Source organism: Nicotiana tabacum, chromosome 17 (genome assembly GCF_000715075.1).
Source record: "Nicotiana tabacum cultivar K326 chromosome 17, ASM71507v2, whole genome shotgun sequence".
Lineage (NCBI taxonomy): Eukaryota > Viridiplantae > Streptophyta > Magnoliopsida > Solanales > Solanaceae > Nicotiana > Nicotiana tabacum.
The window spans coordinates 11,954,164-11,974,905 of record NC_134096.1 but is presented as its reverse complement, the minus strand read 5'-3'; the positions used below and the strand labels follow the sequence as shown (position 1 = coordinate 11,974,905).

General features: G+C 37.2%; 1 protein-coding gene and 1 non-coding gene across 2 annotated transcripts; both read left to right on the top strand.

Annotated features, from left to right (window-relative positions):
* Window positions 1-833: 833 nt before the first annotated feature.
* LOC107812429 (SMR domain-containing protein At5g58720) lies at window positions 834-9,626 on the top strand. The gene is made up of 11 exons (XM_016637531.2): window positions 834-1,979; window positions 2,634-2,659; window positions 4,003-4,113; window positions 5,571-5,656; window positions 6,456-6,694; window positions 7,215-7,291; window positions 7,399-7,455; window positions 8,555-8,622; window positions 8,708-8,814; window positions 8,917-8,987; window positions 9,187-9,626. The coding sequence occupies exons 1-11, from the start codon at window positions 1,427-1,429 to the stop codon at window positions 9,316-9,318; spliced, it is 1,527 nt and encodes a 508-aa protein (XP_016493017.1). The 5' UTR covers window positions 834-1,426; the 3' UTR covers window positions 9,319-9,626.
* Window positions 9,627-11,450: 1,824 nt separating this feature from the next.
* LOC142172304 (U5 spliceosomal RNA) lies at window positions 11,451-11,567 on the top strand. Its single transcript, XR_012701672.1, has one exon. It is a non-coding gene; the product is annotated as a U5 spliceosomal RNA (small nuclear RNA).
* The last annotated feature ends 9,175 nt before the right edge of the window (window positions 11,568-20,742 follow it).

Genomic DNA, 20,742 nt, shown 5'->3' with positions numbered 1-20,742 from the left:
AGTTCGGGAGGGGGAAGGGGGAGGGGGGAAGGAGTACATGAAATATGAGGATTTTGGGGAAGGTGGGTTGAGGAGAGTAGCATAAAAAAATATTTTCTACTCTCTATCAAACACTATAAAATATTTTTCGGAAAAAGTTTTTCTCTCACCAACCAAACAAGGAAAAATAAGTAATAAAACCACTCATTTTCCAAAAAACATATTTTCTAGAAAAATATTTTCCTTCGTACCAAACACACCTTGAGCAATATTCTTTTATGTGGCCAACTATGCACTATTAAAAATTAATTGATACCTAGAGCCTGTTGGGACATAAGAATTTTTTTACTTTTTTTCAAAATATTGGTCATAAAATTTTTAATTTTCATTTGAAGATGAATTTTGGAATTTTTCGAAAATTTAAAAACTTTCAAAAAATTATTTTTCAAAAATTTATTCAGATCACTCACAAAAATTCAAAAACAACCCAAAATTATATTCATGTCCAAACACAACTCTAATTTTCAAATAACATTTTCCACTTAAAAAACAAGACAAAAGTGAGTTGCTCTAGTGGTGAGCACACTCCACTTCAAACCAAGAAGTTGTGAGTTCGAGTCACCCCAAAAGCAAGGTGGGGAGTTCTTGAATAGAGAGAACCGAGTTTCTATCGGAAATATCCTCTCTACCCCAGAGTAGGGGTAAAGTCTGCATACATTATTCTTTCATACTCCATTTAGTGGGACTCTCCCCCTTATTTTCACTTGAAAAACAATTTCTTTGGAATTTTAAAATTCTTATGTCCACACCGCTCACCTAATAAAACTGAGGCTAAATCTAGTCCCCGATTCTCTGCCCTAGTAGTTCCAACCGGTCCCACAGATCTTTCCCCCAAAATTTCCACAATCGCCCTTTTTCGCGTTTCATCAGATTCGCATTTCTCACTGGTATTGGAATTTGGAAACCGCAATAATTGCAAAACAGACCTCCTCCTTCATTTCATTCTCTATCGATAGTCAACCACACAATAATTGAAAATTTCAGTTTCGATCTCCTTATTGATAAGTTGGTTTTTTTTCTTTGATCGAAACTGTTTGCTGTGTATTTTCGTCTAAATAGTGGCTACGTGAGTAATTTTTCATATCCAGAAGCTCAAAACCTAGCAACCGGTTGATCCGATTCAGCTTTTGTTCGTCTCTTGATTTAGGGTTTCATGAATTGTTTCAGTTTGTTGGGAGATTCTCGAACATCGATTCGAAAATTTTATTATGTATTTTGGTCTAAATAGTAGCTACATGTGTAATTGTCGCTCAAAAGTATATGCCTAGAAGCTCAAAATCTCGTAAATGATTCGCTTTCAGTTTTTGTAGTTATGAATGTTGTTTTTTTTTGCACGTAGCGTAATCTTGTAGCAATTCTGTTGTATATGATAGTAACTGACTAGAAAATGAAGCACCAGAAGAAGAAGAAGAAGAGATCAAAAGCTTCTAAACAAGGCGATGTTGTTAATGGTTCTGACAATAGCAAAGTAGGGGAGAATAGTGTTTTAAAGGTTTTAACGGATGCGTTTAGCTCTGTATCTATAGAGGAAGCAGAATGTGCTTATAAAGAGGCAAATGGAAACTTGAACAAAGCGATGAATATTCTGAGTGATTTGCTGGAGCATAGGGAAGAGGATAAGATCACGAGTTGCTCGAGCTCGAGTGGGAATATTGGGTCGAGCTTGGATTCGAGTAACAACTCGGACATGTTTGTTGGGGGTCAATCACTGCAAAACTCAGCTCAGCGCAAGGCTAAGACGAAGAAATTGGTAGCTGCTACAGGAACAGTCTCAGTGATGATAGGGAAGGATTACGTGAGGTCAATTCCGAAGAAGAGTTGTTCAAAATTCAAGAGTTTAAGTGATGAAACGGCGAGCAATGATGATGTTGAGCAGTTTTTGTGTTCCATGCTTGGGGAGGACTCTGATTTGAGCTTAGCTGTCGTCAGAGATGTTCTATGTGAGTGCTATTTTTTAGTTTCAAATTTGTGAAAGAAGTAAAAGGAAAAAGAAAAAAAAAACATAACTATGTTAACAGTGGAAGGTGCAATGCATGTCTTGGTCTGGCGAAGGTTGTGGAAAATATATGTGCTAAATCAACAGTGACCTCTGTGGTTGTATCATAGCTGAATTTAGTATCTTGCTGATTTTATTGTGTGCTGACATTAACAATTTGGACAGACACTTGTATAGCTTTCTATCGTGAAGTAAATGACAAAGAGAGCGTTATTTCTTCCTTATCATTTAAACCGAAGAAAAATAATAAAAAGCATGTGGAAGTAAACCAGTGTGTATCATAAGAGGGCGTACCTCGTGCTCGAAGTGTCCCCAGGCTTTGGGGGATGAGTAGGCACACCAACAGGTCACTGAAAGGGGCAACTTTGTCATTGTGTGAAGGCTCAATCTCAATGTCCACAATGTAAAATTGAGAAAATTTCTGCTGCATCAGAAGTGTAACTTCAAGATTAGGTTAAGTGTAGTTTTGTGTGGTCATACTCAAAAGCATATTGAACTATAATTTTTTGATGAATAATATATTGAACTATAATGAAAATAGATAGAGTCCTTTTCACTTGGTTAATGGCCTTGTAACTAGACATTTCGTTGAATGCAGGTCAATGCGGATACGAAGTTGAGAAGGTAAATGTTGTTTGACTTTATCCATTTGTTTCAAATCAATTTTTTTCCGCTCTACCGAGGCTTGGATCCAATTCTTTTCTTCCTCATTCAAATATTAGTGTTGTTTACCGTAATTCAGATAGGATCATCATATGTTGTGATATTTTCTAGTGAAGGTCTCATAAATAGTCCTGTTCTCACGTTGTGTTTATAATTAGTTCCTATATAGTCAGATTGCCATTTTATTATACAATCATAAATATCTTTATGTGTTGGATGCCAATGCTTGTCTTGTCATTAATATACCGCCTTTCCATTTGAGGTTGTCTTTGGCCATTATTACTTGTCATTTCAAAAGATTGGGTACTTTTTGTGAATTTGAGGATATGACTCAGATCTATTCTCGTTTAGTTTAGTTAACTGGTCCAAAAAAAGCTCTTTTAATTTTGTTTACTTTGTTAGACATGATTCAGTTTCCCAATTGCTATTCAAGTTCTAGTGTTGTTTGGCTGAAGTTTAAGGTTGGTCTTTTCCATGTACGATATTAATGGGCAAATCTATCTCTAGAGCAAACTTGGTCATTTTGTATGACATAATTTACATCCGTCAGTCCAATTTCATGCGGCACAATCTGTTGGCATAAAACTGGACCAAGCTTTATCCCAGTAAACTCTCTTTTGATTTTGGAGGCATAGGATTGCAGTCTGTCTAGATTTGCTCTTTGTTAGTTCAGATTAATTTGGTTGGTTAAGCCTAGCATAAAATTGAGTGACAATGTCTCGTATATGTCCTGTCTGATATTGTATTGAAGCTCATTTCCCAATCAGTGTATTCATAGTTAGTCGAGATTGTCTACCTGGAGGGTTGATGTTGTAATTAGAACATTTTGTTCTGCTGACAGCTTCTTTGCCATTTAACCTATGGAAGCAAGTTGAAGCAACAACTTTCCTTCGAACTGACGTCCCTAACAGTTCTCTGCTACCATTGTCATGGCACATTGGCTTTCTTGAAACATCACTTTCTCTCTATTTTTCATAGTTTAGTAGTGCCATGTATGGGGTTTGAGTTTTTACTATGTTTTTGCGACTCTCTTGGTGTTTTCGTCATTTGCTGTGCTTTCATTGTCAGCTTCCTCATTGCTGTTTTGCGGATCATAACTTGATGCTTTGACATCTGACATAAAATTTGGAGGAATAAAAATGGAAGAGCTAGTGACTGCCAGTTGGTTAACTATTCTTATGATTTCTTTTTATAGTATAATCTGGCCAGATATATGTCTTATTGCAGTTCTATTTTCACTGCTTCCACTTTTTAAATTTCTTCTCCTTTAATTTGGTTTCATAATGCTCGTACTTCTCTTCCAGGCTCTGAGTGTGCTGCTTGAATTATCAGCTTCCTCTAATGAGCAACCTAAGTTCAGCGACTATAGTGCAAGCAGCAAAGAAGAGGCAGTGTCTCTTCATTCAAGTGATGGTGTAGGTTTATTTTCTTTTCTTCTGCAGTCCATTTATTATGTTCTATCCTTTTGGTTAACATTATAGTTTTTATGCGTTCCTGATTGGTGCTCAAATACCACCAACATTTCATTTTATTCTTGCTGACTATTTAGCTTCATTTTTTTATCTCCCCTTTATCTTTCTCTATGGCATATATTCTTTCTCTCTGGGTTCTGATGTTTTAGATTGCATGTGGTATAAATATAATGGGCAAATACCTTTGCGAATAATTGTCTGTAGACTGTAGTAAGCTAAAAGCAAGGAAGCTATACCATGAATTGCTGAAGATACCTATGTAAAAGCTGGCACTGGTTTCTTATGTAAAATAGACAGTGCTGAACAACTAAGAAAGAGACTTATTCATTTTATCAAATTAATGTCTTTATTTTGTCATTAAAAATTTCTGAAAATGTCCTGCTATGCAGATACTAAGCTATGGATTTTGAAGCACCTAAATTTTGACTTTTCGCTGATTTAATGTTGTAAAACTTAACATGATCAATTTGGTACCTAGGGGTGATGAAGGTTTTACCTTTGATTTGATTTTGGATGAACAAAAGAAGTACACGTGTATTCTCGTATACCCCCCCACCCCCCGGCGCGCGCACACACACACACAAAAAAAAATGAAGTATGCTGGCATATGATTAGCTCGTTGCTTTAAATTAGTAAGTATGCTGGCATATTTTCCCTCATCTTATTGTGCTCAAAATATTTATGTTTCCTAGTCTCCGAAAAGCTTGATGTCAATTTGAAATGGCTACCTTTCAGCTGAACGTCTTGGTAGTGGGGTTTTGGGTTTTCTGCTCCCAAAATGTTTTGGGCAATCATTTTGGTAGAAGGAGAAGAACGAGAGGAGGAGGAGAAAAGGTGGTTTACAAAGAAAACCGTGTATTTGTTGAAGAGAAAAGAGGTGTCGTACTAACAGATGTATTTCTTTATTGTTTTGGTGGTGTAACATGGCAATTGCAAATGACATAGAGGCCATGTTAGATTTTCTAAGCACCTTACACAAAATGTAAAGTTGCTATCGTTGTAAATACCTACCAATATACTCTTGTTTCTGGAAATGAATAAATTATCTTTTACCAACCAGAACTTTTTTTGTCAAACTAATAGAAATCTTGCAATTGCCTTTTAGATGTCTGTTTGGGGTTGGTTCTGCCTTACGAGTGTTTTAAGTCCATGGACACTTAGTGGTGTCCAGTGACAGTATGCCGATAAAATTTCTAATTTTTTCTTAAGGTGTTGAAACTTTTTATAACTTAATTCAGACAATTACCATTTGGTTTTACCAAATCTCCTTAGGAGGCCTTTTTAAAAAAAATATTAAATCGTTTAAAGTTTTTGTTTTCCAATTTTCCATAACATTGGCCACAAGCCCTTCAAAGATCGCTACAATGATGATCTGATGTTCAGTGACAATTTTCTTGCAGTTTACTGATAGGACATCTGATTCTACTTCTCATTCATCTGAAGGGGAATTTCAAGATAATGTGTGGTTTTGGGGGCATCCTGGCAGGTAATATAGCAGATACTGCATCACATTCCAAGATAATTCCCCTTCTGTCCTTTAAGCAGGACATGTGCCTTTTCAATTACTCTCAGTTTTTCTACGTTATCAGAATCCTTTATGTTGGACGTAGATCCTGAAGCTGGGTAAAGGTTAAGGACATATATTTTTTCCCCAAACAGCCTAATTCCAACCTTGGAGCGCTAGGTGGGTTGCTTTACTGATTAACAAAAATTACAGATGATGGATGGGGGCCACACCTTATTCCCATATCGCCTATATCTATCCTAATATTAAAAAGCTAAATGCTTATCCAAATCAAGAATAGTAAACTGGGTGAAAACACAAGTTTGTAGAACACTATATTCTCCAACTACAACCCCTAATGCATAAAGCTAAAAGGATTGATAGAGAAGATATGCGGAAGGGTGCTCGCAAGCTGGCCCGGTCACCACCGTCATTAGCAAAAGAAGCAAGAATGACTTTGAAACAGAAGTATATACACATGAGAGCTCTATCTTGATTGCAGTTATAGTGATATCCTGTTTTTTGTTAAGAAACAGGATGTGAGTTACTATAAAGCAAGGCAAAGAAATAAATTAACTATGTTGGGATTTGGTAATATGTTGATTCTAGAGGTTTTTTGGTATGTTGGATCTTGGTTCCTTGGAACATTTGTATGTTTACGTAATGATATTTAGTAATCTGTACCAAAGTCAAACAGTCTTTCTTGTCTTTGGTTCCTTCAGTTGGAAGTTAATTCTAGAAGCCTTGTCGCTGGATCAAATAATTGTTTGGTTTCTTTCAGGAATCAGTCAAAAAGTCTTGCAGGAAATTTCGCGCATTCTTCATCATCTACATCAGGAAATTCTGGGCCAGAACTTCCTCACGAGATCTTGGAATCTTTGTTTAATATGCCAACCCCCAAGAGTGCTGAGCACGAACCAACTACTATGAACTGGAAGAATGTAGTGAAGAAAATGACATCTTTGGGACGAAGGTTTGAATCTTGTCCTAATGATATTCCACCGCCGCAGCATATCAATGGTATTGTGACAATTTCTTTCTTTGCATATTTTGATTTCATTCAGATGTAAACACTGTAAACACATTTAACTTTTTTAAACTTTCAGGATTTTTTCTTTTTGAGACTTTGATTCGTTTTTTGACATTGAAGAGATTTCAGATATTTCTTTTAGCATCATGGTTCTTCAGAATAAACCTTCTTACGGCACTCATCACTTAACCTCTGATTGCCTACTAGAGAGTCTCTCTTGATGTGACATTTTTTCTTGCAGAAGTATTTCTACAGAATACGTCTTACAGAGTGGGTTTAAGTCAATGAAATTATTAAATAGCCATTTGATATGGCATAGTTTCACTGTTGCCACCAAAAGACCAAACAATTTATCCAGGCATTTTTATTTGTGGATAAATAATTGTTGTCCTCTTTCCCTCCTCCGTTGCCCCCACCTCCATCTACCTGGTGGAGCATATTGCAAGGTTTTAGATGTTTGCAGAAATCGTGTCCATTTATTTACTACTTTGAATCTCTCTCCTATTACAGATGAGGGAGCTGAGTATCATCTGTTCCGTGAAGCTTCAAAGCAACACTGGGAGTCAATGAAATCCCATTATCAGAAGGTGTGCATATTTTATAAGTTCATTGTGTTATGTTCTTTTTTCTTATACATCTTTTGATATGTTCAAGTTTTCAAATTAAGAGCTTGAAAAATTACACTGAGTTGCAGGCTACAACAGCTTTTTCAAATGGCCAGAAGGAATATGCTGCCTATCTTGCAGATCAGGTAAACAAAATGTGGGAGTCTTGGATGCAATATGCCTCATAAAGTGATTATTGACTACTTTTTTCTCCATGTTCAATGTTTGCTGTTGCTAGTTGGGCAAAATTTCATGTTAGATATTGCGTTTTACTGTTAGACTGCGTTGTTTGAAAAGTATTACTCCCTCTGTTTCAATTTATGTGAACCTATTACTATTTGGGGGAGTCAAACAATTTTTTTTTAAACCACGTTTTTGCAAATACTTTTATTTTTATATTATGAATTGTTAACTATTGTGACTTATAGTACTTTTTGTATAGTTTCTGGATATGTAAATTTTTTTGTCCGAATTCACAGCGAAAATTAGTTAGTTTGACCCTCGTTTTCTGAAAAGGTTCACATAAATTGAAACGGAGAGAGTATGTTTTATTCTTCACATACAACTTACATCACTTTTTGCTCTATGTGATGTAATTGTTATGTGATAGATTGCTCATAAAGTTTGGATAAGTATATCAGTTTTCTCTTCTGCTAGCCTGCGTTATTTTGTGTAACTTTTGTTGTGACTGGCAACTCTAATAAAATTTCTTAATGTAAAATATTTATTTTTTTGAACAGTTAAATGTGTAATATTTATTTCCAAGGAATAGACAAATCTTGTTTGATGTTAGAATGAAAATAAATCAAGTTAACCCTTTATATGGAACTAGGTCGCTAAAATGGAATGAGGATGATAGCTGTTTATGTTTTGCTTATCTAACTCTGTATCAACATGAATAAGGTGCATCTCCATTTTTCTTTTTCTATGCCTTCTGCTTGGTTTTGCATAGGGACATGCAATTCTTTGTACAGCTCTTGGTAAACTAACTCGAAGTTTAGTTGTCACTGAAATTCGCTTGTGAAACTATAAAGATTCCAGTAGATTTCTAACTTTTGTGTGCTTTTAACTTTTTTAAGGTAAGTAAACTTTTATTCAGTTGGCATCTAGTAGATGCACTATCTACAGCAACGCCTACCAGCCTCCCTTTTACAAAACTTAAGCAGTAGCTATTGGATATTTCATTTATCACGATAGGCTAATATATGTTTGTTTCTTATTCTCCTTATTTGGACGCTGCTTCAGGGCAGGCTACATAACAGAAAGGCTCAAGAAGCTGATGAGAAAGCTAGCCAGGATATATTTGCAGCCAGGTGGATAACATATCAGTTTTTTTTCTTTCTAATATCATCTCATTGCTTTATTAGATTTCCCTGTTAAACTGAGCTTCCATTGCAGAAACAAGAACATAGAAAACATGATAACTATTGATTTGCATGGTCAACATGTTAAACCAGCAATGAGGCTTATGAAGCTTCACCTTCTGTTTGGTGCATATGTACGATGTAAGCATCTTTGAGCTAATGGGTTAAGTGTAGTTCATGATATTTTGTGTCAGAAGTGGATACTGAAGATTTATAATATGTTGTTACATTTCTTGTGCTCAGCTGTTCGGTTGTTCAGGGTTATCACAGGATGCGGGATGCATGGAGTTGGGAAGTCAAAACTGAAAAATTCTGTATGGAATCCAAGTTCCCACCTCCTCCTCTTTAAAGTTTCTGTTGCTAGATTCCTTGCATTGAATTCAGACACGTGATAGAATATTTTTCTTGAATGTCTCCTGTAATATCATAGGAAAAACTGCAAATAATCTGCTCTTTGTATGTTTATCTTGGTACCATGCACAGTCACGGTAAAGTACCTGTTGCTATTCGCAGGTAATTGAGCTTTTGAAGAAAGAACGTATTGAATGGACTGAGGAGAATAGAGGAACATTGCTCATCAAGCTCGATGGAGGAATGAATTTTAGCTTTCTAGATTCTAATGATGATGATGATGATGATAGCTGATCATCTCTTAGGCATGGTTGCTAGCACTTAGGTGCAGTGGAGTTTAGCATCAACTATGGAGCTAAGTTGCAGTTTAACATTTTTAGATTATCTGCTTGCTATGTGGTATACCTACATTATTGTATTTTACGATGTTTACAGCTTCTTTTGTTAGTGTGATAATTGTAAAGTTGATCTTAGCTTTGCGTATTATGCAGCTTGATAGCTGAGTTCAAGTATATCATTGTAGAATACATATGTACTAACTGTAGTACCCACTTTTCGGGTAAAACTTATGCTTTTCAAAATGAAATTCTATACCTTGTAAATTTGCAGTTGGATATCTCTAGCTCTAACTATTTGGGTTATTTGATTATAAATTTTTCGTCCAGTTAGCCCCTCGAACGACGAAGTGCATGAGGTCCCTCTTCCCTTCCCCATCTTTTAGAGTTTTGCCAAAGCTCATTGTTCTTGAGCATGACTTGCCTCCATGATCTACTGAGATTTAACCCGGTCACTCAGATTCGGGGAATGGGGGGCAGGTGTTGGACTATTCCAGCCGATTCACTACGAAATCTTTGCTAATTTTAGTTGAATGGGATGTCCTTACATTCTCTTTGTTGTACGCTAACAGAACTACTAAAATCAAGATAAGTTTCCATGTTTTTGCTCTGTATTTCCAATACTACAACATCATTTAACAGAGTTGCGAGAGAAAATTGGATAAAATACAACAATCTGAACCAGCTATGGTTTAAGGGTCAAACAAAGAGCAATGCAGATAGTGCAACTCTTGGATATCTAGCAATGTGATATTCCCGTGGCCTGTTTTTCATAGTCAGGGAAAGGCCAACACTCTGAAACACCAATAGCTCTAGACTCCACTTGTGAGATTACACTGAGTATGTTATTGTTGTTTGAAGTACCGTTAGCGAAGACACCTTGTATCAAAGGGGTATGATCTGACACTAACAACAAACCCAATTTAATTTCTTATGATTTGACATTGATATACCAAAAAAAATAGTTCATTAAATGACTTTAAGTTTTGTGCATTGACAATGTAAAAATAGTGTAAATTTTTACATTGTCGGTGCATATAACTTAAATATACAATATGCAAAATTCTACATGCGACATTGCTCTGTACCATATTTCTTTCTTGGAGGACTCCTAGGTCAACCTTCATATCATCTCCTAGGAGAAGACTAATGTCCATGTCCTGGACTATACTTTCGTATCATTTGTTACTACACAGTTCATCAAGTATGCCAAGAGGAATTGTCATAAGCTGAACTGAAGTATAACTTCAAATCCAGCTTAAAGTAAGTCATTAACAGTAAAAAGATTTAACTCTAACAATCGACAACTGCTGCTACAGAGGAGAATCTAAGATATAGAATCAATGGATTCATATCTAAGTTCTAAATTATTTTTCCATATGTATACATAGTTTAAACCAAAAACTAAAAGTCATCAAAACCTGCATTGGAAATTCAAGATATATAGTCTAACACATTCTATGAAGCACTTGATCATCAGCTTGTGAGCATCTATTTACTTAAAATTACCAAGATATGAATCACTTTTTACTTCTTAGCTCGAGCCATAGGAATGAATAAGATCCTAATATACAGGGGCACTTCCTTAATGAGCCTGATGCGACGCGAATTCAGATTAGTCGGGGCATTAATAGTTCAATACAACTATCTAATATTAGGTGAAAAGCAAAAAAAAGTATCATACAATGAAGTAGAGGCGTATGTAGTGTTATTGTACCGGGTTCATTTGAATCCAGTACTTTCGACGTAGAGTATAAATTTAGTGTAAAAATTCACAAAAATCATAACAACTGTGAATCTGAACCCATAATATAATAGGTTTAATACTCAGAACCATAAAAGCTGAATACATAGAATTAAAATCCTAAATCAAGCAGAGATGGAGAACCACATAAAATCCCTTCTACCAGAAACATGTAGGTCATCTTTAGTGAAGGAAATGATGAAAAGAAGAAGAAAAGAGTTTGTACATTGATGCCTTAGAAGTTAGAGGAGAAAGAATGAGTGCGTCCCACATCGAAACATATAGAGTAAGTCCAAACTACTTGTTTTGTATATAATGATAGCGCAAGGGGAAGTGAAAACTCACGCAGCCACGCAGTGAGCACAAAGCGAACTATTCTTTCGCCTTTTACTAAAGAATACCGTGTGCGCGCTGCAAATAGTGGCATACGCCTATTTTTGGAGGGGTTCTCTTTACTGAGTGCTCCCTACAATTTTAGTTTTAACCTTTTATTTAATATATAATATTTTATTTGATGAAATAATTGGATGTTTTGGGTATTTATAAATTTCGCTTCTCATGATGTGTTTAACTATCCCTCCATAATAGCTTAAGCTTGAAGATAAATAAGATCTTAATCGAGCTTTCTGGATGATTCTTCTGCAAATTTTATTTCGGAATTCAATTTTCCTTTAATCGAACACAACTTTTAGATCACCATAATATTTTTTTCATTTTCTGGAAAAATAAATAAAAAAGAATTTGTATGATTATTATATCGATCAACAATTAAAAAATAGACCTTTCACCATTAATAGATATGGTTCAACGTGATAGCTATGCTTTTTTTTCTTTTGGAACAGTGCAACCTAGTCTAGTTCCTCCTTGCGAAAGTATCACAACTTTTTCTATCACAATCCCTTAAAAAATTCCGAAAATATCACAACTTTTTCTATCACAATCCCTTAAAAAAGGGCATTCGATGCATTAATCTCATTCCATGCTTTATGTCATCTTTCTTATACTATGACTATTAATTCATACGTACAAACTTCCTTCGTGAAGGAAAGCGGGCAAATCATCTCTGCAAATAAATAAAGGAGGATCTATACTATACCAAGAGGGGTTACTGGTACCCGTAAAATTTGACAAAAATTCCATATAATATATCTTTAGAAAATAGTAATATATAAACAGTGACACCTTATATGCAAAACAATGTTTGATTATGACCTTCAAATTTTGAATCCGTCTCTAAAATCAAAGGTCTTGTTCTTGTACCATGGCATCTGCAAGCTGTCTCTGTTCCAACAAAATATATATGAGTATATATATATATATATATAGTTTCCTAAAAGTTCTTTTTTAACAATCTCTTTTGGATACCTCATAATTGTGATTTTCCTCTTTATCCCTTTTTGGGTAGTCTAATCACTAATGGTTGTAGAATAGGAAAACGGGAAGAAATTTAGTCATGATTTTACCATTGAGCCTTTGCCAGCTATACACAAATTATCCAAACACGTTTACAACTTTCACAAAATTTTCCAAATCACTTTTTCCTGAATTCTTTTCAAATTGTTCTCTCAGTTGGAAAAAATATACTCTCACCTTCACTTTACACTAAATAACACTAACTCACCACAGTTTAGTGATAAGTTAAAATGAAAACGTAACATATACTATTTAACTATAGTTACGTAAAGAGTGAATACTCTAAAAAAAAAACCTAAACTATTCCGTTTTTGTCAGTTATATGCTTAAACTATCTGGTGTCCCCAAAATTCATTAACTATATCCCCCTATATATTAAAAATCCTCGTCGATTTTTTAATGAAATATGTAAGGTAACTCGCCAAAAGACGAGTGGGAGATGAAATTATACATAAAAATGGCCCCAAATGGCCGTCCCAAATGGTTAATTACTGATACCCTCTTTAAGAATTAATTTTTCTAATTTTCCTTTATTTTCTTTGTATAAGTCTTCATTTTTTTAATCTTTCTTCTTCCTTTATTCTTATGGGTTTCATTTGAAACTTGTTTCTTCTCTTGTTTCTTCTAAAATTATCTTTTTCTTCATTTATGTCTTTCTTTTTTCAATACTACTCAGTCCACCAAAAGCCCATAACTTTTACCAAATCTTAACTGAAATTTTTACCAAACCCAAAATTTTTAATCCCAAATCTCGTATTAAACTAAAATTTTCAATGAAAATGAAGGTTAATGGGAAAAATCCAACGTTTAATGGTAAAAATCACGATTGAGACATTGTATAGCCATTATCGAAGGAGATGGAAGAGAAGTTTTTTTTACAAATGACCATGTGTTTATCCCTTCACCCTCTTTCTTATGATTTTTTTAACCCCCAAATATTTACCCATTTAATTATCCTTTATTATTAGTTAAAATTCTTAATTAAACTGATATATTAGATTAGGCCGAGTTTATAGAAGGGTGTATCACACTCACCACTAAAAAATCGACGAAGGGTTTTTAATATATAGGTGTATATAGTTACGGGGGATTTTAAGAATACCAGATAGTTTAAGTAGGTAACTAACAAAAAACGTGATAGTTTAGGGGGTTTCAGAGTATTCACTCTTACGTAAAATATGTTAGATTTTTTAGCTTAAAAGTGTTGTGAATAGGAAATAAAGGGAAAAAATAAAATTTTAAAATTTTTTCCTTTACAAAGGAGTATTGTCCTATATTGGGGGAGAAAAAGATATTTTGAAGGTTTATATACAAAAAGCCTCGTGATGTTGTCTTCGTTCACTCGGCTTTAGATTTGGATTCGGTCAAGTAATTTGATTGATTAATTTTTTGGATCAAATTTATTCATAAATATTAATATTTTATTAACATTTTGCGACCATTTTCGCATTGGTAATTCAATTTTTCCGCTAGTTTTATTTTCCGCTAGTTTTATTTTATGTAAATAACCGTTTTCGTAATAACGGTTTTACTCAAAAGGTCATCGGAAAGAATTGCACCTCTTCAATTAAACCTATTCTGTTGACTATAAATATCTAGTTATTCTCTCAGATTTTTCTTATGAACATTTTGAAATCTCTCATTCCTTTCTGCATTATTTTCTAACATTGTGATTTGTTGCCGCCTTATTGCATTAGCTAAACACTGGTGTCCGAAGTACCGCTATACCAATGCGGGTAATTTATTCTATCATGGGAGAGAATAATCTTAGACCTTGAGTACTAAGAGTGGATTAAGTTCTTTGGGGACACACTTTAATTCAGTGGACTCAGATTTATTTCTGCTTTTTTTATATTTTTATTTTTCTTTGTATATATATATATATTGTTAAGAGAGAGGCAGACCCTGGAGTTTAAAGGTTTCAAGTTGAGTAGGACAAAAACGGAATACACTTGGAGTGCGAGTTCAGTGTGGGGACGCAGGAACCAAAAGTGGAGGTGAAGCTTGATACATAAGTCATCCCTAAGAGAGATAGTTTTAAATATCTTGGATCTGTTATTCAGGGGAACGAGGAGATTGACGAGGATGTTACACATCGTGCTGGAGCGAGGTGGATGAAATAGAGGCTTGCGTCTTCTGTTTTGTGTGATAGAAATTTGCCACCAAGACTTAAGGGCAAGTTCTACAAAGTGGTAGTCAGGTCGACTATGCTGTATGGAGCCGAGTGTTGACCAGTCAAAAAATCTCATGTCCAGAAGATGAAAGTAGCAAAGATGAGGATCTTGAGATGGATGTGTTGGCATACCAGGAAGGACTGGATTAGGAATGAAGTTATTAGGGACAAGGTGGGTGTGGCCTCTTTGGAAGACAAGCTGCGGAAATCGAGACTGAGATGGTTCGGGCATGTGAAGAGGAGAGACATCAATGCCCCGGTACGGAGATGCGAGAGGATGACCATAGCGGGTCAGAGGAGAGGCTGAGGGAGGCCTATGAAGTACTTGGGAGAGGTGATTAGGCAGGACATGGCTTTACTTCAGCTTACCGAGGATATAACCCTTGATAGGGAGGTGTGGAGGTCGAGTATTAGGGTTGTGAGTTGACAGGTAGTCGAGAGTCTCTTCTAGTCGTATTAGTAGTTTTAGTACTAGTCTTGTATTCTCTTGTTCCGAGTTCCTTGCTGACTAGAAGATGTGGCATTATTGCCGGTAGTTTTCGCACTTCTCTTATAGATTCGTATTCCTAGTTTCTCTGCTATTACATGTTGTGCTATTTGTTTCTTTTATCTTATTTCCTTGCCATTGTTAATGTTTGTTTATTGTGTCCTTTTCACTATTTTTGAGTTGAGGGTATATCGAAAACAGTCTCTCTTCCTTCATAAGGTATGGGTAAGGTCTGCGTAAATACTACCCTTCCCAGACTCCGCGTGTAGAATTGCACTGAATTTGTTGTTGTTGTATATATATATATATATATAGTACGTATTTTCTACACTGAATTTGTTGTTGTTGTATATATATATAGTACGTATAATATATTTATTAATTTGATTAAATTCGAAATGTAATAAATATTTTCTCCTAAGTTCCTTGAGAATTAGAACAATACTCAATAAAGAGAGAATAAGATATAGAGATAGAGAGAAATAAGATAAAGAAAGGAAGAAAAGACCGATGATGATGGCATTTATTTCAAAATGGGCATATTCTTTGGCAAGATTCGGATAACCAAAGTTGGCAAAATAATTGCATACTGCTTTGTGCTTATAGTGGGGTTTGGTAACAATTAAAATATACTTTCTCAAACTTTCAAATATGCCTGATTATACTATACTAGAGATATACTTTTTACTGTGTAAATTAAAAGCAGTAAAAACACTTCATTATTCTTTTTTCTTTCTTTTTATTCTCTCTTCCTTTGTCTTTTCCTTTTCCTTTTTCTTCTTCTTCTTGTTCTACTTCTTCTCACCTTTTCTGAGTCGGGTTCAATTGAAAACAATTTTTCTATCTTCACTAGATAGAAATAAGGTCTGCATACACACTACATTCCTCAGACCCAACCTGTGAGAATATACTGAGTTTATTGTTGTTGTTGTTATTATTGTTGTGACGGATCCACACTCTTACCATGAACACATAACACTTTAGAAAATATATGTTCAAAATTATATTATTTTTAATTTTAAAGTAATTTCATATATAAACAAAACAGTCTGTAACCAGAAACAATACTGTGTTATAAAATATCAACTGAACAGATTTCATAAGTAAACCTCATGTCCCCACATTATTAAAAGAGTGGAACAATATTGGACCCAAGATGGTACGTTGCATAGACAAAAAGCTTATATATGCAGTAAGTACACGCTGTATTCACATGGTTGAATTTATGTTACGTTCCATTGACAAAAGATATACAGTACACACTGTTTTCACACGCTCGATTATTAGTATTGTTTTATTAACACAGCAAAATTAATAAGACAAAAAAATACTCACTAATCACTAGCTAGTACGTGACATAAAGCCACGAGAAAAAATGAAAAACAAATTTCAAAAAAATAAATTATTTTCTGGCAACCAAATATCAAAAACTATTTTTTATTGATAGGGGGAAAATGATAAATATCTCTTATTCTTTTATCTTATTTTATGTTTGTTTTTCTCCCCTCATTTTCCATTCATGTAGTATTTGCATGACTTCAATGTGGAACTTGGAAAGATTATAATTAACTGGCTTAATTAATTAAGATTCTAAATCTAATTCTCTGCTGATAGAAGATTTGTTGTAGACGAGAATTTTCACATGAAATTCACGTGTTGGATTACTCATGTTTAATTAATACGGTAGATCTAATAACAAAGTAAAATATGATTACATAAAGTTAAAAAGGTAAATGCTACAAGACCAAAAGCCAATATAGACAGATTGTCTTCTTCCTACGTGCCAAAAAAGAAAATCCATTAGGTTGCAACAGCTCCATTTTTGTCACCTACTGATTAATTTGACAGGTGGATATATCCCTAATATGGGCCAAGCTTTTCTTAACAATGTAAAATGTTCCTTGGGTGAGAAACAAGTTATCTCGATATTAATTATATCAGAATCAATATGAGATAAATTGATCTTAAATTTAATCACAAGATTAATTACCTCTTATAAGTTGTACCAAACGAGCCCTAAAAGGTTAATTAGAACTTGAAATCTAATATTTTTTTGGGCAAGTTATACATTTGATGGGTTAGCAAAAAATAATTACATGCGTCATGGGCGGCTTTCCAACCATGCCCCATGACCCCTTGGACGCGCCCCGTGGCGTCCTGGCCAGCCTCCCAACGCCCGTCGCCACGGTCGGCCCTGTGGTCTCGGCAGCTCCAAGTGACAAGCGCGCATGTGCCTCTGTCGCCCCACCGATAGCCATCGCCAGTGCCCAGCCACAGGCAGAAGCCAACAGCGCCGCGCGCACAGACCCTGATGCTAAAGACAAAGTTGCTGCCAATGGACTTGTTGCTGCTTTGTAGAAGACTAAGTCCTTTTCATTGTAAATATAGAGTAGTTTTGCTGCATTTTCTTTAAGTGTGATTTTCCAGCTTTCATAGGTCTAGTCATGTAACTTTGGTTTATTTTTTTTAAGCATTATTAAGGGGGACCAAGCAATCAAAACTTTCAAGCAAGCAAACAATTCTCTGTACTGGTGTCTCTCCCCCCGACACCGTCTTGTTTTCTGTAATAGCTTTCATTCAATGCAATCAAGCTTTCTTTCATTCTCAATTCTCTTTTCTGCTCTCTTTCAATTGCTCATGACATTGGTTTTCCCGTACGGCACTGACAATCTAGTCTAGCGTACGGAGGGGACCTCAGTTGGCGGACAGCAACCGTACTGACATCGGTTGCTTAGCCTTACGTCGCCCTTCCAAGGAACTTCAGGAAGGCGCCGCGTAACAGTTGGTATCAAAGCCTAGGCTCGACATCGGACGAGGGATTACGTTACAATTACCACCATTTCTGACCATGGTGAATTACGGGGATCGCATCGCGACCCTTGAGGGAACGATTGACTCATTACGGCCCATCATGGAAACGGTGGCCGATCTAAAGACCAGCCTAGTGCAAAGGTTGGACGACCTGGACCGCAGATTCATCCAAGCCGAAGTTGACATAGAAAACATCAGTCGCGACTCTGAAGGAGACCGACAAACAGCAGCCACAGAGGCAGCTAAAATTTTTGGTAAATTTGAGGTCCTCCAGCAGGAGCGTGCTGAGGATTTAGCCAACAGGGAACAAGAGGCAGACAGGGTGACTGCCATGCAACAAACCATAGACAACTTGACAGGCCAGCTCAATGTTGTCAATGCTGCTTTACAAGGCCTACTTCGAGGAGGCGGAAACCAGTTTGGGGGTGGTGTGAACCTCGCCCCCATGGCACAAAAGCTAAAAATTCCTGAGCCAAAGCCATACAGTGGAGCTCGGAATGCCAAAGAAGTGGAAAACTTCATTTTCGACATCGAGCAATACTTCGATGCCGTGGGAAGCCTAGAAGAAGCCAAGAAAGTAGCAACTGCTACCATGTATCTTCAGGGCGATGCCAAACTCTGGTGGCGAGTGAAGTACGAAGCCATCAAGGCTGGTGAAGATGCCCTCGAGACATGGGCGGAACTGAAGGCAGCCATACCCCTACAGTTCTTCCCCGAAAATGTTGAGTACAATGCCAGGAGAAAGTTGCGGGAGCTCCGCCAGACCAAATCAGTGCGAGATTACGTGCGGGAGTTCTCCGCGCTCATGCTGAACATCCGTGACATGGGGGACAAAGACAAACTCTTCACCTTCATGGAAGGGTTGAAGCCCTATGCCCGGATGGAGTTGCAAAGACAAAGGGTAGACACGTTGCCTAAGGCAATCCAAGCAGCAGAGTGCCTTGGGGATTACCAAGTGGAAGCCCGGAAGGATAGGCCCCAACAGCCTGTCCGAGGAGGATACAAAGGGGCCAACCAAACACTGGTGGCCCTGGCAGAAGTGGAGGAGACCGGAGTGCACCCAAATCCAAGGCTCCCTCTTCTGGCAGTACTAGTGCTGCATCTAACAACAATGATCGGGGGAGGAAGCCCCCTCAGGATGTCGTCATTGCGGCGGACCACATTGGAATAATGAATGTCCACAGGCACAGATGAACGCCCATCAATCTTTTGAAGATGGGACGGATGACGACGACGATGATGCGGACCAGACTGAGCCAGTAGGTGCATTCAATGCAATTGTTGGCTCAATTTCTGAGCCCTTAGCGGGAACCAGTGCCGGTATCCGCAAGAAGAAGGACCCCTGTCCAATTGCCAGGAAAGGAAATAAGAAGGCGAATTTGAGGAATCCTCCTCATCAGGAGAGGACCCTAATGTTCGTTGACATGAAGGTAAATGGTAAGCCCATTCGGGCAATGATAGACACGGGTGCCACCCACAACTACTTAGCCGCGACTCAGGTGGAGCGTCTTGGATTAGTTGTAGGAAAGGGCAAAGGCCATGTGAAGGCTATTAACTCACCACCTCAACCAGTGGGTGGAATAGCCAAAGAAGTACCAGTGAAGCTTGGCCCGTATGAAGGAAAGTTTAACCTGCGTGTAGTGATCATAGATGACTTTGAGTTAATAGTGGGGTTGGAATTCCTAAGACAGACCAATACCATGTCCGCACCATATGCAGACATTCTACTGATGATGGGGGCAAATGAGGCCAAGCCCTGCATTATTCCGTGCATTCCCATGAAGATGGCAGCCGAGAACATCTCGGCCTTGCAGTTGAAGAAGGGGATAAAAAGACATGAACCCACGTTCCTGGCTACCCTCTGCATGGAAGATATAGAACGCTCCTCGGGTCCCATTCCTGCACCCATGAAGGAGTTACTTCTGGAATTCGAAGACATCATGCCACAAGACATGCCAAAGCGTCTTCCGCCTAGGCGAACTGTGGACCATGAGATTGAGTTGGTGCCGGGTGCGAAGCCACCTGCCCGGGCACCATACAGAATGTCACAACCCGAACTCACATAGCTTCGGAGACAATTGACGGAAATGCTAGACACAGGGATCATTGTGCCCTCCAAGTCCCCATACGGGTCCCCTGTGCTATTCCAAAAGAAACATGATGGTAGTTTACGACTCTGCGTGGATTACCGGGCTCTAAACAAAATCACCGTGAAAAACAAGTACCCTATTCCGATAATGGAAGACTTGTTTGATAGACTGGGTGGTGCGACGGTATTCACCAAGATAGACCTGAGGACAGGTTATTGGCAAGTTCGGATTGCATATGGCGATGAGCACAAGACGACCTGTGTGACAAGATATGGGTCGTACGACTTCCTGGTGATGCCCTTTGGCCTGACTAACGCGCCAGCCACATTTTGCACCCTGATGAACCAAGTCTTTCGGGAATACATTGATGAATTTGTCGTGGTTTATTTGGATGACATTGTGGTATATAGCCAGACACTAGAAGAACATCTGGAACATTTGCGGAAGGTCCTAGCCCGATTGCGGGAGCACGAATTATATGCGAAGCTATCCAAGTGCTCCTTTGCTCAGAAACAAATTGACTTCCTCGGATATGTCATCGAGGAAGGAAGGATCAAGATGGACCAGCAGAAGATTCATGCCATTACAGAATGGCCGCCTCCTAAGGATATACATGCCTTGAGGTCATTCCTTGGCCTATGCAATTTCTATCGGCGATTTGTGAA